A 27,676-nucleotide genomic window follows, 5' to 3' on the forward strand; every position below is an offset into this window, starting at 1 on the left:
TAATTATGTGATGTGATGCAGGTGTTAGCTAACCCTATGGTTGTAATTATTTTGCAATTTAAAAAAAAAGTAGGTGTATACATTTTATAGAAAAGGCTCAGAAGTTAAATAATTTTCTCAAGGACGGAGCTACTCTTCACTGCATCGTTCTCATTCTTACCCTCCTGGCCTCCCAAAACATGTTGAAAAGATGATCTATGGTTCTAATCCTCAAAACTTCAAATTTTTCAGTGTTGCTGTTTCCATCTGTTCTCTGCGCTTAGAGGTTCTTTTCACCGACCTCACACTCTCTCTCTATGTGTAACGTTGTTACTTGTATTCTCTTTCTTCACTTCTTTTTGTTTTTCCCTCTGTGGTATGTTTGGCTTTTCAGCAAAAGCAGACATCACCTGGCAGGCTGGTGTTCAGGGGCCGGCTGCTTCCCTACCTCAAAGAAATAAAGAAGGTGTTTTTGTGACAACTTGTGTCTTTAGAGCTTTCTTGGAAGTCTGAGGATTTTCGAATGCTGGGTTTTGAGTATGAAAGATTGATTGGTTTTTTTGGTTCTGTCTTACCATATCAATGGTTCCTTACCCAGCTGAGAGATTGGCTTGTTCTTCTTGTTGGGTAGAAATGAAAGAAAAGTAAATAGTACTTGCCCATCCAAGTCACTCTGAATATTTAAATTATGATATGTGAAGTTTTCATTTACCTGAACTATAATGCAATGTAAATATGAGTTATCACGTAGGACTTTGTGGTACATGTTAAAACATATTTAGTGGGGAACAACCATAATGGATTTTAGATATTTTCCTCTGACAGTTTACATAGATGTTTGCATTTTTGTCCAAAAATGGAATGAGAATTCCAGAATTTTAGATGTATAATCATTTTATATATTGGGTAAGTGCAGCCTCCTGTGTCCTTTTTGCGGGGTTACGTGATAGCTGTGGGGAGCTTTATTACCTAGATTTCCTAATTTGGTGGAGGACTTTTTCTTTTAAACGTTATGGCTGCCCTCATGTACGAATAATTTTTCGGAGTTTATTTTCTGCTGTTACAGGTTAGTTTCAAATGAGAATTTTTCAAGTGTGCAGATTTAATGACAGATGAATAGAAGGATTCAGTTATAGAAGATTTGACTTCTTTACTGGAAATAACTTATGATGTTTTGTTTTGCTCTATAACTTTCCTTTCAAAACAGATACAAAGAAAAGTGGAGTATAAATTTTTTTTCTTGGAATATCCATGTATATGTGTGTCCTTTTTTTTTAAAACTGTTTAATCTTATTATTAAATAATAATAAAGGTATTACTTGTACGTTTGTAACCTTATGAATGGGTACGGCTTCAGAGTAAGATAGGCTTCCTCAATGACTGGAAACATTCCATGTAAATACATTGTTATTATTTTAGTAAATGTTATGGATGGCAAGCCAGTAGTTTGGTAAATTGAATAAGCTATGGAGGGAGGTCAAGGGCCTTTTTCATCTGGAACACCTAGTTTTCAGTTCCAGCTCAGCATTTATAGTTGGGCTAATGAAGTCTGCCCAAACACCTTCATGGAATTCGATTTATTTAAAATACTTTTTTTTTGGTTTGTGTGTAAAAGCACTTTATAAATGGTAGTGTGTCATGACATGGGAATTTTTACTTATACTGTCATCCATAGAAGATATATTTGGAATCAATGATGTGAGTTTCGAGGTGGTGACAAAATTCAGGGTAAAGGGCCAGAGTTTTGAAAATGTATGCTAACGAAATAGAGTGGAATCCAAGAGTTACCATAAAGGCCTAAGGAAATAATTTTTCTAATTTTTGCCTTACAAATTTTACATCTTATTCTATGACACAGGTCTAAACAGTATTGTGGGAATCATCTGTGATCTAGAAAAAAACATTTTCTTCCTTTTTATATTGACCCCATGAACTGATTGATCTTCAAATATGTTTTAGTATAACAGATTTATAGCAATCAATATGGAAAAGAAAGAAAAGCTAAAGTACCAAGCATTATGCTAGCTGTTTTCAGGTCTGTTACCTCTCTTGATTCTCAGAATTACTTTGTAAAACAGTGAATATTATTAAGCCTTATTTTGTGAATGAGGAAACCAAGGCTCACAGTATCATAAATTATGTGTGATCATCTACCCAGCAAGTGCAGCCACTTCCATTCAAACCCAGTTCTGTCTGTAAGTCCAAATCCCACACCTTGTTTAGTGTTGCATGTGGTTGAAGAAGGGAAGTAGTAGTAGAGATCACGAAATGAGATTTAAATGTATAAATTTTGTATAAAGAGTAGGAATTGTATAAATTATTATGAATTATAAAAATAGCATATCTGGACTTTTCTCTTGCTTTAATTAGAAATTTACCTTGATGAAATTTTGACATTTATTTCATTAAATATGATTCAGGATAGAAAGTTGAAATAAGTATGATGTCTCATATATTCTAAATACTTTTAGTATATTGACAGTGTCTTGTTTTGTTCCCTAAATGAATTTCTGAAGGTTATGTAAATGAATTTGAGTCAGTCTAGTCTATATGTCCCAAAGGAATTGCTTCTTAAAGAAATTCTATGTTGAATATTTTTGAAAAAGCAAATAAAGAATGTTCTTGTTCTCTATATAAATGTGAAGGCTTATATGATTTTAACTGTATGTGGGGTATACTTCTTGATGTATTTGAAGTTTAAAAGCCCCTGAGAATTGTAACAGAGCTAGTCTTTTGTTTTTATTAGGTGTTAGACAAACCCAGTAGGCTAACTGAAAAGGAACTTGCTGAGGCTGCAAGCAAGTGGGCTGCTGAAAAGCTAGAGAAGGCGGATGAGAGTAACTTACCTGAAATTTCTGAGTATGAGGTAAGGCATAATTTCTCCTTTATGTTTCACGTCTGAGAGCTTTGTCTGGATTTTAAATTATGGATGGAAAAATGTGGTTTATTCTAGTATTTTAAAATATGTTTGGGGAAAATGTCCTCATAGATTATTAAAATTTACCACACACAGTAATAGTATGAATATGAATGACTCTGAACTCGATAATTATACTGTGTGTGAATATCTCTGATAGTTTAGATGTGTAAGAATAGTATAAATATGAAATATAAGGAAAATATATTATTTAAATGCTGCTTTTATGGGCCTTGCTGTTGAAAGTGTCTCTGGAAATCATGCTAAGCCACTGTTCATAAACCAGTGAATTCAGAAAAAAATCTAATTAGACCTTGGATCTTGAGCTATATTTATAGTGTGTGTTATACTCTGTGCAAATGATCTCATAAATATCCCAAGAAATGAAATCATGCATTGTTTAGGCTACCTGTGACCTTTGATGCGTCTTGAGTACCGAAAAATTAGAGCATTTTAGGGTTCATAAGATACTATTTATGAAATGTTTGTATTAAAATATTTGAAAATGAACTGAAAAATTCCTCTATCACTTATAGCATCTCGAATGGGAAATACAGACATTTCATGGGTAAAATTAAGCTTTTAGATTCAGGATTTGGTACTAGAGGAATCACTTTGACATGATAGGCAGAGAGTATTAAAATCTTCTGGCTTTTTAATATATTGTTGGATGACTTTTATGGAAGATCCTTTGACAAAAGAGATCAAGCGTTGGAATTAGACGTGCAAATTATATACGTATATACATCTTCATACACTATGAAAAGATCCTTTGCAAAGTAGCTAATGTACACTGCTCACAGAAAGTACAAACCAGTACAGACCTTATCAGTACTTATGCAAATAGAGCTTTTCTTTTTTAAAATGCTGATGTGTCATTTAGATATCAGTTGTTCTTAAATAGGTCTAGATTTCCTTGTTATTATAGCTATAATAGTAGATAGAGATTTATGCATATTCTCAAGTAAATGTATCAAAAACATCAAGCTGTCCCTCTTTGGCACTTTCCCAGCAGTATTTAAAAGCATGAACAATGCAGTAATACATTTAATAGGGTCATTTTGCCTATTTTCTTTAATAATTTAGAATAATGGTTTTTATATTAATAATAGATATGTTTTTTAATTTATTCTTTATTATGAATATTTTATAGTAATATAATTTATATAAATTATATAAATAATTTATATAATTATTTTATATTAATAATAGATATCAAAAATTGCTGTTTTGGGGGCTGACCAGATAGCACAGTAGTTAAGTTCTGATGTTCCGCTTCGGCAGCCCTGGGTTCACCAGTTCAGATCTCAGGTGCAGACCTACACACTGCTTGTTGAGCCATGCTGTGGCAGGCGTTCCACATATAAAGTAGAGGAAGGTGGACACAGATGTTAGCTCAGGGCCAGTCTTTCTCAGCAAAAAGAGAAGGATTGGCAGCAGATGTTAGCTCAGGGCTAATCTTCCTCAAAAAAAAAAAAAAATTCCTGTTTTGGAGAACTGATAATTTTTCTTAGAGTACTTAAAACCAAAACCTCCAAAAATACTACTTTATTGTTTGCTAAATACTTTATCTGCAGTTAGCAAGGCTTTGTTAAGATATATTCATCCTCTCCCCATAATTTTTTGTATCTCTTTATTAAAAAAAACCTCACTATCTGCCTTTCCCCGATTTTAAATATTCTACTTACATTCTTTTATCATCGTTTAACTGCATCTTGACTCTGAGTAGTCAGTGACATTGGAGCTACAAAAACTTTTTTTTAACCTCCTTATTTTTTCTCTAAAATATGCCCAGAATTTGCTAGATTTTGAATTAATGAGAAGTAAATAATCTTAAAAATCTGTCAGTGAGGTCATAGGTGAGACATGATCTTTTGTTGGAGCAAAGGCATAGTGAGTGGGAGTGGGAGTGAGATTACTTCAGTATGTTTGTTACCTGGTGTACATCATTAATGTTGAGCAGCAGCATGAGCAGTGTTCTGCATTAGAGACACCAGCATAACTGTCAAGGAGCTTGCAGTCATGTTTTGTAGAGATAACTTACTATCCTTCAACAAATGGCTGTGAGAGTTTTGCTTTTGGCTATCAGAATGAAAAGCAAATTATTTGAAGGCTTTTGGAATGTCCCAGTAGAACAGGTTGCTTCTTGCTGTAGAGGAAAATTTTAACGTGTTTCTTATTTAAATGTGAAATACGTTATATCCACATATAAGATGTCATTTTCTGCTTCAGTGTCTCCACTTACTCTGTCCCCAGTGAAGAATGCCCATCTTCCATGAACCTCTTTCAAATTCATATTCATTCGGTGGCATCAATAGTGTTTGAGAAAATAAAATTCAAGATCTTTCTTGATTTCTCTTTCCTCCCCTTCCTATTGTAAAATTTAAGCCTGCTTTGTTTTTCTCTGATGGCTTTATATTGCCTTTATTAAAAATTTTTTTTCTTACTAGTTTTATATATATATATAGAATGTATCTCAAGCACTTATCTTGTTTTCCCTCCAGTACTTTGGATAATATATATCTAACTAACTAAACTAAATTTAATTACTAAGTTCTTTTTTCCAGTTTTATTGAGATATAATTGACATACAGCACTGTATAAGTTTAATGTGTACAAGATAATAATGACGTGACTTAGATATATTATGAAATGATTACCACAAAAAGTTTAGTTAACATCCATCATCTCAAAGATACACAGAATGATGTTCTGTCATTAGGTGCATAAATGTTTATAATTGTTATAGCGTCTTGCTATATTGAACCTGTTATTAATATATAATGTCCTTGTCTCATAACCTTTTTTGATTGAAAGTCTGTTTTGTCTGATAGTATTGTAGCCACCCTTGCTCCCTTTTGGTTACTGTTTGCACAAAATATCTTTTTCCATCTTTTCACTTTCAACCTATTTCTGTCTTTGGGTCTCAAGTGAGTCTCTTGTCCTCAGCATATAGTTGGATCATATGTTTCTATTCATTTTGCCAGGCTCTGTCTTTTAACTGGAGAATTTGTAATTACTGAGAAAGGGAGACTTACTTCTCTCATTGTGCTATTTGTTTGTGTGTTTGCTACATGCCCTATAGCTTTTTTGTGCCTCATTTCCTGCATTTCTGTCTTCTTTTGTTTAGTTGATTTTTTTCCACTTAAGTGTTTAAATTCTTTCTTTTTGTATATCCTATAGCTAGTTTGTGATTAGCTTGGAGATTACATTTAACATCCTAAAGTTATGACACTAATTTGAATTTATGCCAGCTTAACTTAAATATCATATAAAAACTGCTCCTTTACTGCTGTGTCTCCACCCCTTTTGGTTGTTGATTTTACAAAATTACGTGTTTATATATTGTGCACCCCAAAACATAAACTAACAATTATTTTAAATGCGTTAGTCTCTTAAATTATCTAGAAAACAAGATTTGGAGTTACAAAACAACCTTATAGTAATACTGGTTTTTACACTAAGAATTTGTTTTCTTTAAATGTAAGTCTCTTAAATCATGTAGAAAACAAAAAGTGCAGTTGCAAACTGTTGTTACAGTAATACTAGCTTTTGTAATTGCCCATGCGTTTACCTTTATTGAGATCTTTATTTCTACAGATGGCTTCAGATTACTGTCTAGTGTCCATTTATCTCACCTTGGAAGACTTTCTTGAGCATTTCTTGTGTGGCAAATCTAGTAATCATGAACTCTCTCAGCTTTTGTTTATCTGGAAATGTCTTAATTTCTCCCTCCCTTTTGAAGGACAGTTTTGGTGGATATAGGATTCTTGGCTGACAGTTGTTTTTGTTTTTAAGCACTTTGAACATTTGAGTCCATTGTCTTCTGGCCTCCAAAAATTTTCAATGGGAAATCTGCTTAATCTTAGTGAGAATCCCTTCTCTGTGATGATTTCACTTCTCACTGCTTTCAAGATTCTCTTTGCCTTTTGAGAGTTTGATTATAATATGTCTTGTTGTGAGTCTCTTTGAGTTCATCTTACTTGGGGTTTGTTGAGCTTCTTGGATGTTTGTATTCAGGTCTTTTATCAAATTTGAAAATTTCTTCAAATATCTCTCTGCGCCTTTCTCTCTCTCTTCTCCTTCTGGGACTCCCACAATATGTATGTTGGTTCCATTAATGATGTCCCACAGGTCCTTTAGGCTCTGTTCACTTTTCTTTGGTGTTTTTTCTTTTTCTTTCTTTTTTTTTTTTGCTGAGGGAGATTCACCCTGAGCTAACATCCACTGCCAATCTTCCCCTTTTTGTATGTGAGCCACCACCACAGCATGGTAACTGACAGATGAGTGGTATAGGTCTGTGCCCAGAAACTGAACCTGGGCTGCTGAAGTGGACCACGCTGAACTTAAACATAGGCCACCTGGGCTGTCCCAGTCTTTTTCCTTTTCCTCAGACTCAATAATCCCCATTGTCCTATCTTCAATTCACTAATTCTTTCTTTTGCCTGTTCAAATCTGCCTTTGACTCCTTCTAGTGAAGTTTTCATTTCAGTTATTGTGATTTTCAGCTCTGGAATTGCTTTTTTGGTTTCTTTTTATATTTTCTGTCTCTTTATTGATATTTCACGCATCATTTTCTTGTCTTTCTCCACATCTTTCTTTAGTTCTTTGAGCATCTTGAGAGATAGTTATGTTAAAGTTTTTTGTCTCGTAGATCTGCCGTTCAGTCTTTTTCAGGGACACTGTCTGTTGATTAATTTTTTTCCTTTAAATGGACCACACTTTCCTGTTTCTTTGTATGCCTTGTGATTTTTTGTTGAAGACTGAGCATTTGAATCTAATAATGTGATAACTCTTGAAATCAGATTCTCCTTCTTCCCAAGGATTTGCTGTTTTTTATTACTTTTTTTGTGCTTTGATTGTTGTAAGCAGTTTCTGTGCTGAGGATCAGCTTGAGGTGTAAACTTAGTCTTCTCAAGTCTTTCTGAGCCTTTCCCCTGGAACGGGCGGTCACTTTCTAACTTTGCCTATATATACAATTATTTTGAATGTCCTAATCTTTAATGCCTGGCTCCTGAAAGAAGAAAAGGTGAAGAATGGAGCGAGAATGGTGCTGGCCTTTTAACTCCCCTGGAAGTCACTTCAGCTGGAGTGGGAGGGACTTGCAACACAACAATGCTAGGAGGTACAACGGCAATGGTTGTCTGCCTCTTTGTCTACACCTCTGTGATCAGAAGCAGCAATCAGTAATCAGAGCACAGTTCCCCACTAGTTGGAGGATGGGTACTTTTTGCCCAACCTGTCTCGTGGAAGCTATGTGCAGTCTGCTGTAGGAACACGTGCATAGCTTCCTGCCAAGTGACTAGAGGTGGGTGATGGGCAGCCAGTACTCTACTAAAAGCTGAATTTAACCTCAATTTACTGTCCATGTCTTCCCCTGTAAGGTGCAAGGCTTCAGCAAAGTCCAGTGTTCCAAAATAGTTACGAAGAGAAAGTCTGCCAGTATAATTTTTGTGTAGATTTGGAGAGAGCACCTGGTGCTTCCCACACTGCTGTTTTCCCAGAATCCTCTCCCCTTAGATGATTCATATGCTTTGAATTTAAATCCCTTAAAATATACAACTCAGACTTGTAAAAACTAGGTTTTTTAAAAAGTACATTATACATGAAGGTGTCAGAAATTGAAATGGCACCAAAGTATGTACAGTATCTCCTCTCCATTCTATTCCTTACTTCTAAGTTATCCCTATTGAGGCAACCTTTCTTATCATTTTTTCCCCATAGATTGTATCCATCCAGAGGTAGTCTATTCATATATACACCTAAATGTATATATACCCATACTTTCCTCCGCTCTTTCTTTTTTGACACAATTGTCATATATTTTAGAGAATAACCTCCAGGACTTGGCAGGATAAAAATTACTGTATATCGTACAACATATATAGACTGTCCTTTTAAGTATTCTACAGTTCTAGATAGTGCACAATTTATTTGAGCAATCTCCTAATGATGGACATGTACGTTATTTTCAATTGTTTGTTATTAATGGCAGCCATATCTTAACATCTGTTGCTCATGTGTGTATCTATAGATTAAGTTCCTTGGACTGAAGTTGGTGGGTAAAAGGGACATGTGCTAAATTTTGATAAATGCTGCTCAGTTACTCTCTAAAGAGATTGTGACGGTATATAACACATTAGGTTTTGGAATGCCACTGCTTTTAGTGGTGAAAAATACCACTAATTAGTATATGTCTTGTAACTTCTCTAACCTGTTGCTGTTTGCTGCTACTTCAATCACAAAAACCTTGAGTTTTTGTTAAACTTGTTAATAAGTACAGGTTTCTTATTTCTTCCCTTACCTCCCACCGACTTAACAGTAAACTATTGCAACAGTAAAATATGTGAGCTCAAAATTTACAGTTTTCTCCAGGTTATTGCTTACTGCAAGCACCATGAAGGCAAGAACTTTTGTCTGTTCTGTTCATTCATAATCCAGTGTTCCTAGAACAGTGCTTGGCGTTTGTCATATAGTAAATTTTTGAATAAACTAATGAATGTAGTTTAATAATAATTTTCTCTCATTCAGCTTTTCTCTTTTCATCAAAAGTGTTTTTAGAAAGTGTAATAATTGGTTGTGGGCTTTTTGTGTATTACTCATCAATGAATTGTTGCTCTAAAATAGAAGTGATCATTATTGCTTTTTTGGGATTTCCTTTTCAGTTATTTCAATAAATTCTTAGGCCACAGGAGCAAAGTATTTTTAACTTCTGAAAGTAGAAGCCTTTTCTGTGTTCCTTTTTAGTATATTTGTTTATGTGTACACTCTCTTCTCACTTCCCATTGGACTTCTTTTCTTCAGTGCTTCTTAAATAGATTGGTAAAGGAGTAGTTACAGGGCAAAACCTTCTAACTGTATCTTAATATAGTCTGAAATATAATTTTGGGGTTGAAATAAACCTAAAGGCCTTGTGTCACCTAAAATTTAAAAAATAGCAATAACTTTCTCTTTAGTCCTCCTCACATATGCTCATTATGCATAGCGAAATTGAAAGTGTTTTTTTTTCTTAAAACAGGTTAAACTTAGCACTTTGTCTTGATATAATCTGCCACTTAGTGCCTATATACAGTCATCTGAAATGCTGTATGTCCTTTAAGAAAGAAGTGAAAGATTTCTATTTCTTTATAAAGGCGGGATCCACGGCACCACTGTTCATTGACCAGACAGAAGAACCTGAGTCAAATGCAACAGATGGCATAGAATTATTTGAAGACAGTCAGCTAACCAGTCGCTCTAAAGCTATAGCATCAAAAACCAAAGAGATTGAACAGGTGAGAATCCAGTCTTCTTAAAGTACATAATCTTTTGTTCCTATCACTTTGCACGTGGTAGTTACGTAAAAATTTTATTTATTTATTTATATTTATTTTTTGGTGAGGAAGATTTACCCTGAGCTAACATCCATTACCAATCTTCCTGGTTTTTTTTGCTTGAGGAAGTTTAGCCCTGAGCTAACATCTGTGCCAGTCTTCCTCTACTTTATATGTGGGATGCCTCCACAGCATGGCTGATGAATGGTGTAGGTCTGTACCTGGGATCCAGACCCACGAAACTGGGCCGCCAAAGCAGAGTGCGTGGAACTTCAACCACTCAGCCATGGGGCCAGCCCAGTAAACATTTATTGTCTTTTTCCATTTGTGACTCTGAAATTACAATTTAAAAAATCATAAAGATTGTTTGATTTGATTTCACAGTAATTTTGATCAGTTTGGTCCCCTACCCTTGTTTACTTTTTGGTTTTTTAAATAAAAAGCAAGCTGCTTTTTAGAGAATATTAATATTGTAGTTAGTATGAAGCAATTAAAAAAACTATTAACCTTGATGGGGATGAGCTGAAAGAAATATTAAGTATACCAAAATGTTAGCAAATGTTATTTTTGAATATTGGAATTACAGATATTTCTTATGTTTTTCATTATACTTTTAAACATTTTTTTAAATGTTAAAAAACTTAAAGATAGGTATTTAAATTTAATTTTAATGATGACATTCTGAAAAGTTAGGATCTTATTTTTAATAGATTAAATATATTGCTAGGAACAGTTATAGGACAAAACCTTCTAGCTGTATCTTAAATATAATGTGAAATATAATTTTGGAATGGAATAAGCCTGGAGACTATCTTACCTAAGATTTAAAAAGTAGTAATCATTTTCTCTCTAATCCTCCTCACATATGCTTATTCTCCATAGCAAAATTTAAAAGAGTTTCAATATGGAAATATTACCTGCCTCATAGAGTATTATCACTTTATGAGAATTAAATGAAGTAAATAAAACGTGAAAGGGCTTTTTAAGTTGTAACATGTTGTATAAATATTTATTTTTGATGTTGTTATTCTCCATTGCATTGAGTAAATGTCATTATATTATTGTATAATCTTCTAAACACTATTGGAAATTAAGGACAAAATTAAATCTTTTCTCAAGGTTCTGACCATTTCCACATTGATTAAAATCTGTATCCCTTGGTTGGGTAGAAGATCTTAATTAAATCCTAGATGTTATTGTGCAGTTTATATTGATGCCACCTCAATGGTAAAAGATAAGAACCTGGATAGGAAATTTGTCATGTAGGCCAGGAGAGTTTCAAAATGGAGGTAGTCAGCAGTATCAGATGCTTGGAGGAATGTAAGGAGAATGGAGACTGAGAAAATCCTGTTTAATGTGGTGATGTGGAGGAAGATGGGTGCCTTTCAAGATAGCCGTTAAAAGAGAGAATAAAAATTTGCTCATTAGTTGTATCTTCAGCATGAATATGAATATCATTACCCTATATAAAGTTACTGCCCTTCTGTCTTTTTACTCTGACTTATTTTTCTTTATAGCGTTTTTTTTTTTTTACCACTTGACATGTTTTTATTTGTTTGCTTGTCTCCTCTCACCATAATAGAAGCTTCATAAGAGCAAGGACTTTGTTTTGTTTACTGCTTTATTTCCATTACCTAGAACAGTGATTGGCAAGTAGTGGGCTCACAAGGAATATTTGTTATATGGATGATGGATGGAGTCATAAACCTAGAAGTGACCTTTGAAAAGTCTCTGAGTTACTTGAAATCAGAGACTGTATCTTAACCTGACTACCTAACAGAGTGCCTAGGCTCGACACTTAGTAGTAAGTGCTTGATAAGTGTGTGTTGAATGAATGAGTGATTTAATGTTATTTTTATTTGCCACCTAAATTATAGTTCTTTGAAGGAGAGGTTCTCTTAAGAATATAACTGGTAGGAAAGCTTAACTTAAATAGCAGGGGAGGGAGTATTTTGGGTTGTCATTTATTAATATTTGTGCTATCTTCTGTTGTTATTATTCATAGTTAATCTATTTGATTTTGAAACGTTGGATTACCAGTCCGATGTAGAGCCTAGCTTAGCATACACACATAAAATTACTTAGTATGAAACCAGTTTCTGTAGTACTTTACAGACACCCATATATGTTTGACCTATAAGTGTGACTCTGCCCATTGTTCAAACACATGAAAAATCTGACGCCAAAGTATATTGAGATTATTACAGCAAGGAAAGATGACCTGAAAAAAGAAAAATAAGTCTAAAAGGACATTACTATATTCTGATGTGACTAGAGAAGCAAAACAGTTTGAGAAGTATTGTAAAATAGAAAACGTGATGTCAAATAGTGGAATGCAACTACTCTGTTTTTGCTGGGGTACTTTGGTTTTCATATATTGGCAAGAAAATCAGACCAAAAGCCCTCAAAGTGTCAGAAAGCTAGTAAACAGTGATACGTAACTATTTTATACATTCGTGTCTAAAAGTTACAGTGATTTTTGAAAATGATAAAAGTAGTTTTAAGGGGATTTTTTTCCATTTCCAACTTTGGCACATTTATTTTTAGGGATTAAATACCAGATGGATAGGAATATTATAAAAGCTTAAGAAAGCTAGATGGTAGTTACACAGCTGCCCAGTAATTATTCTTTATATTTTTCCATATGCTTGAAATATTTCATAATTTAAAAAGATAAGTAGGGGCCGGCCCGGTGGCTCAGCTGTTAAGTGCTTACGTTCCACTTCAGCAGCCCAGGGTTCGCCAGTTCGGATACCGGGTGGGGACCTGGCACTGCGTGGTAGGCCATGCTGTAGCAGGCATCCCACATATACAGTAGAGGAAGATGGGCACGGATGTAGCTCAGGGCCAGTCTTCCTCAGCAAAAAGAGGAGGATTGGCAGCAGATGTTAGCTCAGGGCTAATCTTCCTCAAAAAAAATAAAATAAAAAAATAAGAAGATGAGTAAAAGCCCTACATAGGTGAGACCAACAAATCAAGCTTAGAATAATGTAGAAATGTAAATATTGGTATAATACCCAAGCTGCTTGTTCTCTCTTTTATGTCAAGTGCAATATGTTCAGATATCTTATAAAGATAAATTACCACTATAATTTTTTGAGAGTTTATATAAATTAGATCCTTCAGCCTTTGAATCCCAAGAAAGTCATTAACTTGAGGCAGTGTTATGGTATAAAATAAACTAAATGTCCAGGCCAAACTTTGGTTTAATTCAAAATGCCGACAAATGCAACTATTTGATATTTAAGGGCGTGCATGTGGAGGTAGACTGTATCAGAATCACCTCAATGAGGGAGCAAATTTGTGTCCTTTGCCACATCATTGCTGTTTCATCCCTGGGCATATAAGAATTTGATGGGGTTTTGGGTGCAGGTACTTTTTGAAAAACCTCCCCAGGTTATAGTCAGATATGGCAGAGAACCACTGGTCTAAAATCCTTGAACTAGAAGACAAGATGCGTCTCTGAATATTGTGTTGCTAGGGATTCTTCAAATCATCCCACTTTTACTTGAATATCCTTTAGTGGATATGATCCATTCGGTTGCCACTGCATATTTAGCCTCCTTGTGCTTTGGATCCTATGCTGTATCTTCTTTTCCCCTCACTTCCTCAGATTACCCCCTCTTACCCAAAGTGGGCCATCTTTTACAGTCAATTATTGGAATATTTCCTAGGCTTCCTGGCTTCTGAGCTTTAAGAGGCAAATTTCAGACTTTCTCATCTCATTATAGTGATTCCTGGAGAGACTGAACCCACAAGATTATGGGTGATTCCTATTCTGGTTCAGGTGTTTAGCATTATCCCCTTGACTATAATATCTCGCAAGTCCTCACATCCCTACTATTACTGAACTATTTGTTTGGAAAGTGTATCCCACTACTTGCTGTTTTCCCGGTGAGGAATCTTGTGTCCTTTAACAAATTGTTACTTTGAATGAACCACACAAATTGAAATCCTCCATTATTACATACCCTTCTTCCCTCTGTTGCTTCTCTGGGGTGTCCCAATTTCTTTACCAAGCGTATAGATATACTGAAATTTGATACACATATGTACATGTATATGCACAGTTTATATATAGTATTTATGTGTGTATGTACACACATACGTAACACACATGCATCTGGAGCATGGTTGATCTTGATGAGAAGAGTTAAGAGTTGGTGTGTGTGTCTCCATACTTTTTCTTTAAATACAAGTGGTAGCGTGCAATGTTCCCTGTTCAGTATATCTTAGAGTCCATTCTATATCAGTATATATAACTAGTCCCCTATTAATAGATATTTATAGTCCTTTGTGAACCATGTTTTAAAATATAGTTCTTCTGATTTCTCCGTATTTTAAAAAAGGTGTGTATGTGTATTTTTTAAATAAAGTATTACATTTAAAATAAGCAGTTTTAGTGGGGGAGTTGATTTCGTACTTTGGGTATCAAATGCCTGTGTTTGTCTTAAGAAGTACTGTTCAGGTTTTAATAACTGCTTAAGAGATTACCAGAGTGAATGTTAACCGCTTGTGATTCTAATGATATGCCAAATTTGAGAATAATTGGAGTATATGAGTTTGCAGAGAATCTTAATTTCTTGCTTGTACCAATCATTGTAAACCTTTCTTTAAAATTATATTAGTAGATACAATTAATAAAATCTAAACCAATACAGTTGCAGGAATATGCCTGAAATATTCTTTGAAAGCATTATTCATGGCATTCCTCAAATCATGGAAAATTATCATTAGTAGGAGAAAAAGTCTCTCTCTTCTTTCTTCTTATCTGGTGGATTATAACTGAAAAAGGAACAAGTACCATGAAGGCAATTTTCACTTTTAAAATCTCTTTGGCTATTTCAGAACATTAGCCTAATGTAATGCTGTTGTATGAAAATGCTGATATTTCTATCTATAATTAAGCCTCTCTGTTGAAAGAAGGGTTGATTATATATTTATCTGATAATTTATAGTTAAAATGTTGATGGTATCCTTTCAGATCTAGAGAGGGTGCCAATTTGATGTTCTAAGACAGAGAGAGAGTATTAAGAGACACTTGATCGAGGGCATTATTGTTGTTGTCTTTCTTTTAACTTCAAAAGACTTAATTATATTGAATATACATTTATTTTCATAAAGACCTTATTTTTTATAGTCACTGATAGCAATGCCAGCCTTGTTATATTGAAGAAATTTTATTTCTTAGCCGTCTATGAATCCCTTTCCTTACTCCAATTATATAAGAAAAATCAAGTTAATTCAGGAATCATTTTGTTGCCTGTCTAGTTCATTAGTCTCATAGGTTAATGAGATTTTACTGTAAGTCTTGATCAGTCTACTTAATATATAATTTTTATTTTAATTTGAATTCTACATCTTTACCATTTTTGTGACCATATGGGCTGCTCACTAGCTTTTCTTCATTTTTTTCCTTAAAATAAAAAAGTTAGACTGCATAATCTTAGGTCCCTTCCTAATCTAAGTCATACTAAAAATTAAAAGCTAAATATTGCTGCTTCTGTACACACTGTTATATGTAGCTAATTTCAGATTTAACTGCAGAAATTTTTTTTAAACTCGTAATAAGGACGTAGGGTTCTTATGTTAAAAAAAACTCAAATACTCTATTGCTATGCATCATTCAGTAATTAATTAGTGTTTGTTGAGCTAATGAATTGTGTAGAAAATGTTTTCTTCAGTAAATAAGACGTTACGTTTAATCAGTGTTCTATCTGTGGTCCTCTCCTCTTCTTACAGTGTCTAGTTTCTGCCACCATCTATATAGCCTGAGGGTTCCCAGCGCTCTCACTAGCGTTTGCTCTTTCTTTCTCAATGTATGATAGGATATTTTTGTTTTACTTTCAAAGTAAAAAGGCTAGAAATTAATCAAGTGTACTGTCTTCGTGAAATGTTAACTAGAGTTGGGGACATAGGAACAAATCCACTTTTAACACATGATGGATTAAAATGAAATTGTTTTAAAAGTAGCGGCGACTCTACATCTATTGTTGTATATGTGTGATCTAAGCATTTCATACTAACCTTCCATGATAGAAACATTCTTTGTTTTTCCTTTTTATCAGAGCAAGTAACGAACTTCTTAAAAGTGCAGCTCTCACCACTATCTTGTCTAGACATCAAGTCTACCCTTACTGTATTTAACAATCCGTTATTGCAACCACTCTTTCAGACTTTGCATATATAGATTTAGTAAAATATAATCACATAAGATTCACCTCTGAAACATCTCTTATTCTCAAAACAGATTAAAAATAAATAATTTATTTTGGCCAAATTTCAGAGCTTTTGAAAGTTACAATTTATTGGTCAGCTTTTCATCATGCACTTAGCACAGAAACTTGTTGCTGAAGTACAAGTATAAAGTTTTCATTTTAAGGGAGTTTCATCTGAAAGCTATCTCATAAGGTAATTTGCATCATATTTGAAATGTAAAACCAAAATCTCAGCTTTTAAATTTAAAGATTGGTTAGTTACTTTATACCTAATATACACTCACAAATATGAAGATTGATGACTGTTTTAAGATATTATTTTTACATAAAATACAAAATTTGGACAATACAGATACTAAGTCTTATAAGAACCGTACTTAAAATGTCACAAGTACCAGAAGAGATAGGGCCATCTTGGACCCTGTCCCTGGAGATGTCATCAAACCGAAGTGCCAAAAGTACCCGGTTTTAAAGCAGTTCCAGTACAAGTGTTCCCCATAGCATAAGCCCAAGCATGAGCTTCATTCTCTCACCTCTCCTTCTCTGTCCACTGTCTACCAGTGTTAGGTGACGATTTTCTCTAGCGGTTTCAAATTACTGTCCCTCGCTATTCAGTTCCCCATTTGTAAGCTGACAATTTTGTTTGGTCTCTGAGCACTTTATGTTAAGGACATTTGTAAGTAGTGTGGCATAGTGAATACTGGATGCTTCCACTTAGTGTTTTAACCTCTCAATGCCCTTTTTCCTCGCTTGTTAAATGGGATTAATTACAGGTTCACCCGCAGAATTAACAAACTATTGTGTGTGAAAGCTCTTTGTATATTGAAAATCACTGTGCAAGTGGTTATGGTAGTATTAAGTATTACTTTGCCTGTTTCTTTGCAGCTTTGGATTGACTACTTTCAAATTACTTCCTAGGAATAATTTTAGCAAGTTTCCTGTATAGTTTTAACTTTGAGAGGCCATTTTCTCATCACTGTCAGGGTCTGGGCTCTTTACTTCTTGTCCTTTTACTTCTGTCCATCCTCCTACCCCCACCTCCAATCCTAATTCATTCAAAATGAAAGGTAAAAATAATTTTACTATAAGATATTTTGGGCAGCTTTGTAATTTTGCTTTCATATTTTCCATTTGTCTTGCTCTTTTATGTCACTGGTTCTTATCTGGTTTTTTAGACATAAGAAGTACCATAAAAAGATTAATGTTTACTTCTCCTTAGAATTCCCCTGCTCTCCCTCCCCATTCCTAAAACATAAATTGTTCTCATATTTTCCCCTTTATTTGTCCCCTCATTTTTTTGTTCCCTCATTTTTAAATTTTTGATCCCTCCTATGACATCTGCTGTCTTCTCTTAACTGTTGTTTAATTCAGGTATTGTGCCAGGAGAAACAAGCTTGTCTGTCTTAGACACTCATGTGCTAACTACAGTGTGAGTTAATTGACATTCTCAGTTCATTCGTAGAAGATGTTTTAAAGTTGCACTAAGAAGAGCTTATGTTTCTACTTAAAGGTAACTTGAAATTAAACAGAAGGGAGTTGATGATTTAGTGTCTGGTTCATTGGGAGTCAGTTATGTTGGCATCTGTTTTGTTGTTCTCCCCTTCCTCTTCCTCATTTTTAATTTTGTTTTTTAAGAAAACCATTCCGGGAAATTGGACAATGCAGTATGTATCATTTTTGCGTAGAATACCTGTTTACTTGAATTAGCTGAGGAAGTGTTTGTCGGTTTTCTTGTCTGCCTCAAACGTGAATCCTAAGATTTCTAAACCCTCAGTTATCAAGACTTGGGGGAAAATGAGCAGTTCAGCATCATTTAATTTCCTGGTTAGCTGAAGTTCAGCTATGCTAACCTCTGCCATGTTTGCTACTGTGCTCTACTTTTTAAAAAAGTCACTTTAATGATATATAACACTTATACAGAAAGAAATGTTCAGAAATGTTCAAAGTGTAATGCATTTCACAAAGCAAAAGCTGGTGAAAACTACTATTCAGGGCGAAACAGTACCAGCACCCCAGGAGTCCCTTCCTACTCCCTCCCAATCACTACCCCTCCCTTTTCCAAAAGTGACCACTAAATTGATTCCAAACATCATAGTAAGGTTTTGTCTGTTTTTGAATTTTATATAATAGAATCATACAGCATATATTATTTTGTGTCTAGCTTTTTTTGTTCAACATTGTGTTTGAGATTCATTGATATTGTTATATGTAATATAGCTTCATATGGTTTTAATTTGCATTGCCCTGATTACTAATGATTCCGAGGACTTTTTCATATCGTTGGCACATGGATATCCTCTTTTGTAAAGTATCTGTTGTGATTCTTGTCCCTTTTCCTGTTGAGTTGTCTTTGGGTTTTTTTTCAGTTGATTTGTAGAAGTCTTTATATATTCCGAATACAAGCCATTTGTTGGTTATACGTGTTGCAAATATCTTTTCCAATTTTATGGCTTGCTTTTTTATTCTTTTGATATCTTTGGAGGAATGAAAATTCTTACTTTTAATGTAGTCCAGACTTTTCAGTCTTTTTCTTTATTACTATTATTTGTCTCCTACTGTTGTCTCCATATCATTCTATTATCTTCTAAAAGCTTTTTTGTTTTGTCTTTCACATTGAGTTACAATTCATCTGAAAATGATTTTATGTATAGTGTGTATTAAATACAGCAGGGTTCAAGTTTCATTTTTTTCCATGTGGACATCTGTTTGACCCCGAACTCTTTACTGGAAAGACCATGTGTTCCTCACTGCTCTGCACTGACATCTCTGTTATAAATCAAGTGTCCATATATGTGTGAATCTGTTTCTGGACTCTATTCTGTTCCTTTGGTCTGTTGATCTGTAATAATACCACACTGTCTTCATTACTATAGCTTTATAATAGATCTTAATATAGACTTAGGTTAAGTAGAACAAGTTTTCCTACCTTGTTCTTTTTTAAGAGTGCCTGTACTTGGAGCTTTGAGTTTCTATAGAAATTTTAGAATTGATTTCTCAAGTTCTCAGATACAACAAACAAAGCCTGTTGGGATCCCGGCTTAAGATCTCTCAAAAGATTGCAGTCAAGCTGACAGTGAGGGCTACAGTTTCTGAAGAAGTGACCAGAGTTGGAAGATCCACTTCCAAGCTCGCTCATGTGGCTGTAGGCACAAGTTTCAGTTCTTCGCCATGTGGGCCTCTCCAGAAGGCTGCTCATGACATGGCTTCCCCCAGAGCTAGAGACCCAAGGGTAAGAAAAAAACAGCAATGTTTGCTGCCTTTTTTGGTCTATTTTCTGAGTTACGTACTGTCTGTTACTTCCACCTTGTTCTATTCATTAAAAGTGACTCGCTAAGCCCAGCCAACACTCCACAGGAAGGGATTCCACAAGGATGAAAATAGCAGGAGGTGGAGATCATTGGGGGCTGTCGTGGGGATTGGCTGCCACCCCTCTCATGATCACTGTTACCTGAAGTTAACCAGTTTTATATAGTCTTTTTCAAAGAACCAACTTTTGGTTTTGTTCATCTCTTATTTTGTATTTCATTAATTTCTGCCTTTCTTTATTATTTTTGTTTCCTTCTACTTTTTTGGGGTTTTATTGCTGTTTTTTAAAAAAAAATTCTTCAGTCAGATACTTACTGATTTATAGCTTTTCTTTGAAATTTTCTCTCAATATGGGTATGGCTGCATCTTCCAGATCTTGATGTTATTTTTTTTGTCATTCAGTTTAGAACGTTTTCCTAATTTTTCTTGGATTTCTTCTTATTTCAAGTTATTTAGAATATTTCTTAATTTCCAAACATATAGGCCTATTGTAGGTTTTTTAAAAAAAATAAGTTTCTTTAATTGAAAACCACTGCAGTCAGAAAATATACTCTTTAGGATTTTAGTCCTATGAAATTTGTTATAATTTACATTGTGGCCCAACACATGGTCAGTTTTTCTAAGCAGTCTATATACTTGAAAAGAAGATGTATTTTGTATTTGTTTAGTGCATTGTTCTGTTAGTATGCCAATTAGGTAAAGTTTATTATTGTATCAAATCTTCCATGTCCTTATTGATTTTGTTTGCTCATCTTAGCCATTTCTGAAAGAGTTGTGTTAAAACCTTCACATATGTTTGTGGATTTGTATATATGTTTTAAATCTTTCTATTCCTTTGATATAGTGGGACTTAATGTAAAGTACATATGAGTTTAGAATTATTTTATCTTTATGAAGCATTCCTCTTAATCTCTAATATTGCCTCATATTTCTCTGTTAGTTGTGGCATGATATCTTTGTGACCTTATTTTCAGCGTTTCTATATTCTTGTATTTAAGGTATTTTTCTTGTAGGCAGCATATAATTGAGTTTTCTTTTTTCATCCATTTTGATAAAATGTCTTTTAATTGAAGTATTTGATCCATTTACATTTAATGTGGTTACTGATATATTTATGTTTAATTGTTGTTTCTGTTCTGCAGTCTTTTTTCTCTCCTTTTTTCCTTCTTTGGGATTTTTTAAATTATCATTCATTTCCATACAGCCACATTTTCTTGATAATTATACATTCTTTTACACCTTGCATCCTTGACTTATTGAAGTCTGATATAAACTAGAACTTTTACTTCTTGGTGATCAGCATAGGCACCTTAGAGCATTTTAACTCCATTGATCTTCCTTTTGGTTGATCCATTATTGTCTGTGTTTTACTTTCGTATATGTTTTAAATGCCACAAGATGCTAATAGTATTTTGTGCCATTAATATTCATTTAGATTTATTTAAATATTACCCTTTTTGTTATTTTCATTGCTTCTTACATCTCTTACTTCCATCAGGGATCATTTTCCTCTTACTGAAGAACAATAACTGTAACTAAATAGCTTCTAGCGCATCCACACTATGGAATTTTATATACATAGCAGAAAGAGTTATGGAGATTTGCCAAAATGCTGCTGCATTATTTTAGTAGTAAGAATAAGTAGTGTGGGAACTTTGAAGTTAGAGGATCTAACTTGAATCCCAGTTCAGCCACTTACTTTGTATCTTTGGGAGTCACTTAACTTTTGTGAGCCTTGCTTTTGCTCACTGCTCTAATGGGAGTGGTGAAATTACCCACTTCATAGTAATGTTGGAATTAAATGCAAATGTCTATGTAAACTGACTGAGACATTGTCAGTAATCCAAATGGCTGCTGTTATTGTTTTGTACTATATGTCATGGTAGATGAACAGTATTTAAGTCTTCTTGTACACTTGTAAGGGTTTTGTGGTTTAGCCTAGAATCCCCCACTTAGAAAAATAAGGCCTAAATTCCAACCACGTAACTTATAAGTCACACTGAAAAATAATCTGTTCCTTTGGTAATTTTTTTATTTTAAATTATGATCCTTGTGAATGGGTTGAAATTATAATTACCTTCATGAAAACCAAGAAGGGAAAAAATGACTCCTCTTGACATTTTCATCTAGTGAATCCAAACCCTGGGCCGCTGCAGCAGAGCGCATGAACTTAACCACTCGGCCCTGGGGCCGGCCCCCTGTTACTGATAATTTTAATATCTGAAGTCTCAGAGCTTTAATCCAGTTGTTGTTCCCGCTGCCTCCTGCTCATGGTAGCATGTTCCCTCATATAATTTGTATTTTGGGATTGTGAGCTTATATTTAGAGCTTTAAATGCACGTGAAGGTAGACCTGTGCTTATGAATTCTCAGAAGAATCTGCATCCTCTCACTTTAAGAACCCAGACCAAGGCAGAGAAGTTTTGCTGTCATTTTCTTTTACTGACAGGCAATTTTTATTTTTATTTTTTCTAGTTCATCCTTTCATGGAGATCCTACCTTTATGCAGAGTCCTCAGATCCAGCTCTATCTTGCATAGCAGAGGTCATGCCCCTTATTCCTTACCAGGCTCTGAGTTCCTGGCTCTTTGGGACAGCAGTAGCCCATGATATTAGCTTAGCACTTTGGCTTCTGGCTTCTTCTTTATTTATGACTGCTGGCAGTTCCCTTACTTACTTTAAGAGCTTAGCTATGCTTTTTAAAGAATGTGTTTCTAAGTTTTTTGAGACAGGAGAGTATTCTGGGAAATACAGCAAGTTTTTTGCCCTATCTTCATTTTACATGTTTAAAAAGCTCAAGTGACTTTGCTCAAATTTGTACTGGAAATGGTATAAATGTGACTACTCTTTACTTAGTGCTTTCTGTTACACTCGTTTGCCTTGCAACTGACATTAAAAAAATCAGTTTCAGTGAGGAAAACCAAAGAAGGCTTCGGTTTGGAAGTGACATTTGATGAGACTCTTAAAATTCAGGTAGGAGTCTCATAGGTAGAGATAGGAGGTAAAAGATTCTAGATAAGGGTGAATGATATGAGCATAAGATAGAAAATAGGGAACTATAGGGAATAATCAACAATTACAAGTAGTTTAGGGTGGATAAAACCATATCTTACATGGGTACTTTTTAATCTCACCTTCTATAACTTCATTCTCCCGTCCTACTCCCCAGCCACAGAATTTATTGCAGTGACTTCATAGAGTAGATGTGACAAAATTTTATTTACCGTGGTGTGTTAGAAGGATCTTGAGTAGTCTTGAATAATGGGCTTGGGAACTTTGTCTTAGTTTGGTAGAAGAGCTTTAGAAGGAAGTATTCTGTTTCAACCACAACTGGTGTACTGCAATGCAATTCTGTCACTAACCACATAGAGTTAGTGGGAACCTCGCAAGTTAAGGGCATAGACCCCAACAAGACTGCCCTTACTTCAGACACCAGCTGCACTCCGGGGGTCCCAGGCCACCTACACTTCTGAATAACTGGTTACAAATTTTGGAGTTCCCGTGACCTCATCAGATCCAATGATATGCTAGAATAACTGACAGAACTTAGGAGAGTGCTATATTTATTGTCAGTTTTATTATAAAGGATACACATCAGGAAGGAAATATTATATTTCAACCCCAATTGATGTATAGTTAACTTCTGACATTAACCACGCAGAGTTAGTGCAGACCCCACAAGTTAAAGGGCGCAGTCCGCAAGGCATGGATGAGAAACTAAGGTAGTATGAGAAAGTGTGTGATTATAGACTATATATTATAGAAATCTGTTGGTAGAGAAAAGATAGCAAGCCCGGGATAGTTTTCTGAGGATAGATGGATTGGAACCAGATTGTTGAAAGATTTGAATGCCAGAAAAAAAAGAGTTTGGTTTCTATTGATAGGCAGTATGGTTTAGGGATGAATTTCAATTATATGAGTCTTAGGATCAGAATTTGTTTTGAAGATTAGTTTGGCTGTAAAGAAATATTTGGCTGCTCTTCAGGCAAGGAATAATGAGAGCCTGAATTAGATTGATGGAATCAGAAATGGAGAACAATTGCATGAGAGTGAGTGGCAGGAGAATAAGTAAAACTTGGTGACCTCTTTACTTATTGACTTATTTATTTTTGAGCACTTACGAAAGGGTAAGGGTAATATGAGAGAGACCGAAGATAAAAAACAGATGGAATAATTGATGAAGCAGGAGGGGCTATCAATAGCACAGATAGAGGGACTAACCTTGAAAGTCAGGGAAACCTTTTTCTAGGGCTAGGGCAGAGGATGAAGTGGCAGCATTTTTGAGGTGGAGAGGAGATAAGTTTAGGAGAGAGGCAGTTTTGCTAAGAGTAAGGGGAAATGGGATAGGGAGGGGAGAGTCCTATCAGCAGTCGGAGTTCCTGAATTGGGCCTGGAAAGGTCTTAGAATACCCCATGTGGTGTATGTTGATATGGAAGTCATCAAGAGAGATTAAGGAGTTCTGGTGGATCAAGTAATTGCAGTTTTGGACTTTTTCCAACAATACACAGCATCCTTTGAGTAAGAGTAGAAAAGGCAAACCAGATTGTTTATCCATAGTTGACCAAGTAAGAACCGCTTAAATGTTACTAAATAAGCAGAAAATGCTCACTGATAAGATGGCAAAGGTGATGATTTTATTGAAAAAAAAATCAACACAAACTTAGTCTCTTTTAGTCTTTCATTCAGTTATTTATATGCCAAGAAGTTTGACCAGTTCTGTTGCCCAGGTTCTTGAGCAGCTACATATTGTGCAGGTCAAAATTAAAGAGGCAAGTGATAAAAATTAAACATATCTATTACTCAGCATAGCTGTTGATCATGATGCATTCAAAATGGGGGAGAAAGGAAAAAAGAAAACAAACTACTCTAGTTTTTGAGATTTTTTTTTTTTAAACAAGGCAGGAAATAGCTTTACCATTTTAAAATTTTCCACCTAAAAGGAAGAAACAATAGTGTTTTTAGACAAAGGTGAGTTTCAGTGCTCCAGAATACTTTGAATCCCAGTCTTCCTAGCCAAATGGAACGTTGCTGTGGTTATTTCCTGACTTGTAAACCTGTTAAATATCATAGTTTCCCTGCTTAATACCTTCCAGTGACTTCCCATTATACTTAAATAAAACTCCAAAGTCTTTGCCATGGCTGTAGTGGTCTGCTGGTTCTGTGTACCACTTCTGCCTCCACATTTCTTCCACATTGCCCTCGTGGTTCATGGTGCTGCACTCATACTTGCCTCTCAATAGGACATGCTTCTTCCTCCTTCTTCATGACTTTTGTTGAGGCTGTTACTTTTGCCTAGAACTTTCTACTTGGCTTCTTCTCATCCTTCAGGCCTACGCTTAAATGTTACCCTTTCACTAAAACATTTCCTTATCCCTCTGACCAGTCTAAGTAGTTCTTCCTCACTGGACCTACTTTATTTCCTTTATAACACTTACCACAGTTATACATATGTGTATGTGTTTTCTTACATTTTGTTGTATATCTTTACCACCAAAAAGAAAGCTTCCTAAGGATAGAGACTGTATGTTTTTTGTCCACTGCTTGTACAGGGCCTGCACATAGTAGGTCCTCAAATATTTGTTGACTAGTAGGCCATCAAATGTTTGTTGAGTGAATGGTTTCTGAGTCCTAAGTACTTTGTGTTTATTCTCTCGTTTAATCCTCACAAAAGCCCTGTGAGCTAGGATACTGTTATAATCCCCACATTACAAATAAAGCAACTGGGGCTTAGAAAATTATGTAATGTGCTCAGGTCACACAGCAACCCAAACCCAGAGGCCCCTCGACCATAACATCCATGTTCTTCATCACTCTGCCATATTTCCTTCCCAACCCATTAATGATTTAAATCCTTTCTTACATATTTTTAAAAGCGAGACAAAACAAAAGTGGACATTTAAAACGCTTGTGAGCCTACCTTTATATAGTAGTTGAATCTATGAGAATTTTAAAAAAGGATTGAAGACTAAGATTTTTTTTTCAGTTTTGAAGATTCAATTATATTTAGATTACATTTATGTTGTTCAATGTGAATGAGAAATTTCTTCTTTTGTAGAAAGAAAATGATAAGAAATTATACCCATGGTAATTTTTTACACCATCTTTCTTTTTTGGCATACCTATGCATATGAATGGCTTATTCCTCAAGGTCATAACAAGTTGATTCTTATTGTGTAAAAGATTTGGGATTGAAGCTTTTACTGTGTAACTATATCCACATATGATGACTTGAAGACTAAGAAAACTGTTTAATCTGATTTCCGTATGGCTAGTTCAGAGTGTGTTCAGTATGTGAGGAGAATATATTCTTTTTCTTTTTCTTTTCAAGATTTTATTTTTCCTTTTTCTCCCCAAAGCCCCCCGGAACATAGTTGTGTACTTTTAGTTGTGGGTCCTTCTAGTTGTGGCATGTGGGATGCCGCTGTAGGGGAGGAAGACATTTCCTTTACCCGCTCTGGGTTCTTCTAGCTGGAGAACGAATTAAATTCACATGAGACAGAATAACTGGAGAAAATTAAACAAAGCTTTATAACATGTACACATGGGAGAGGCTCAGGCAACCTGAGCAACTCTCCAAAATGGCTGAAGCCACCACCTTAAATATCATCTTCAGGTAACAACAAAGGAGGATGTTGGGGGTGAGGGGAGTCAGTTACAGGAGATTATCAGACAAGTGCAGTAAACAAGGGTCAGGTTATTATGCAGATTTAAGTCCTTGCCTTCTGCTTTGATAAGAGTTTCTAGAGATAAGGTCATCCCCCTTCTTCCTGTACAGAGAGGGAGACACCTTTGCAGATGGAGATTTCCTTTACAATGTAAATGTTTCTTAACAAAGGGTAAGTAAACTCTGCTTTTCAGAGTTTCTTTCCTGTCTGCAGTTTTTAAAAGTAACCAGCCCAAAATAATCCTCATGCCAAAGAAACATGTCTTGGGGTGGCCAATTCCAGTCCCCCACACCTCCTCAGCATGGCTTGATGAGCAGTGCCATGTCCGCGCCCAGGATTCGAACTGGTGAAACCCTGGGCTACCAAAGTAGAGCGCGCAAACTTAACCGCTCAGCCACGGGGCTGGCCCCATCTTTTTCTTTTTTTTTTAACAAAAATACAGGACATTATAGTCAAAAATTTGACTTTTGAAGTTGTATTTTGGTTGTTCCAATTTCATGTGACTTCTTTTGTCTGTAAAACTGATATAACTTAAGTGCTATTTGAAAAAATAGAATACAGAATGCAGCTGCTACATCATTGAGCTATTGGGATAAATACTGACTTGAATCACTGGAGATGATTCAGTGTTTAAGGAAAAATTTTAGAGCTTTCCTGTCACACCTACACAATGGAGACAGAGGCAGAACTGGAAATTTTTCTTTTGTTTTGCATATAATATGTTTACTTTTTAATTATTGCTTCATCTTACTAATATGCAATCCTTTTGACTTCTTAAAATAGTATCATCCTAAATGGTACCATTTCTGGATGAGTTTTGGTTTGGGTTTGGGTTTTTTTGGTTGTGTGCTTTTGTTTGTTTGTTTTTGGTTTGTGTGTGTGGTTTTTTTGCAAAAGACAATATAAATATGTTTTTAGACATTTTAAAACTTGTCTTTTTCTATAATAATCTTTTTTAAAAACTTCTTTTCTCCTTTGGTGTTCCATTTTAGTAGTGAAAACTATGTGACTGTACAGTAGAGTAGGGTATTTCTAATCGAATTTTATTCTCTTCCTACAATATAATTGTCTTATAGGGAAAGAAGCTTTACACTAAATCTTATCTGGACTCTGGTTAGAAGATTTGATTGTCACAAAATAATAGAAGGTTGTCAGTCCATGCAACAGGAATTGGGTATTTTATCCAAAATATGGTCAGTGTATTTGATTGATGGTCATTTTATGCAGTCTACAGAAAAAACATTTTTTCTTTGCTTGAGGAAGATTCACCCTGAGCTAA

At 34.9% G+C, this 27,676-nt stretch overlaps 1 protein-coding gene across 16 annotated transcripts in view; it reads left to right on the forward strand.

The window, feature by feature from the left end:
• Positions 1 to 27,676, forward strand: part of PPHLN1 (periphilin 1) — a 120,583-nt gene that overhangs the window by 76,530 nt on the left and 16,377 nt on the right. For all 16 annotated transcript variants that reach the window (XM_070621080.1, XM_070621071.1, XM_070621076.1 and 13 more), the window contains 2 exons: positions 2,726 to 2,845; positions 10,030 to 10,170. In XM_070621080.1, the coding sequence (XP_070477181.1) occupies positions 2,726 to 2,845; positions 10,030 to 10,170 (261 nt within the window). The remainder of the gene's footprint in view (positions 1 to 2,725; positions 2,846 to 10,029; positions 10,171 to 27,676) is intronic.

This window comes from Equus przewalskii, chromosome 5 (genome assembly GCF_037783145.1).
Source record: "Equus przewalskii isolate Varuska chromosome 5, EquPr2, whole genome shotgun sequence".
NCBI classification, from domain to species: Eukaryota; Metazoa; Chordata; class Mammalia; order Perissodactyla; family Equidae; genus Equus; species Equus przewalskii.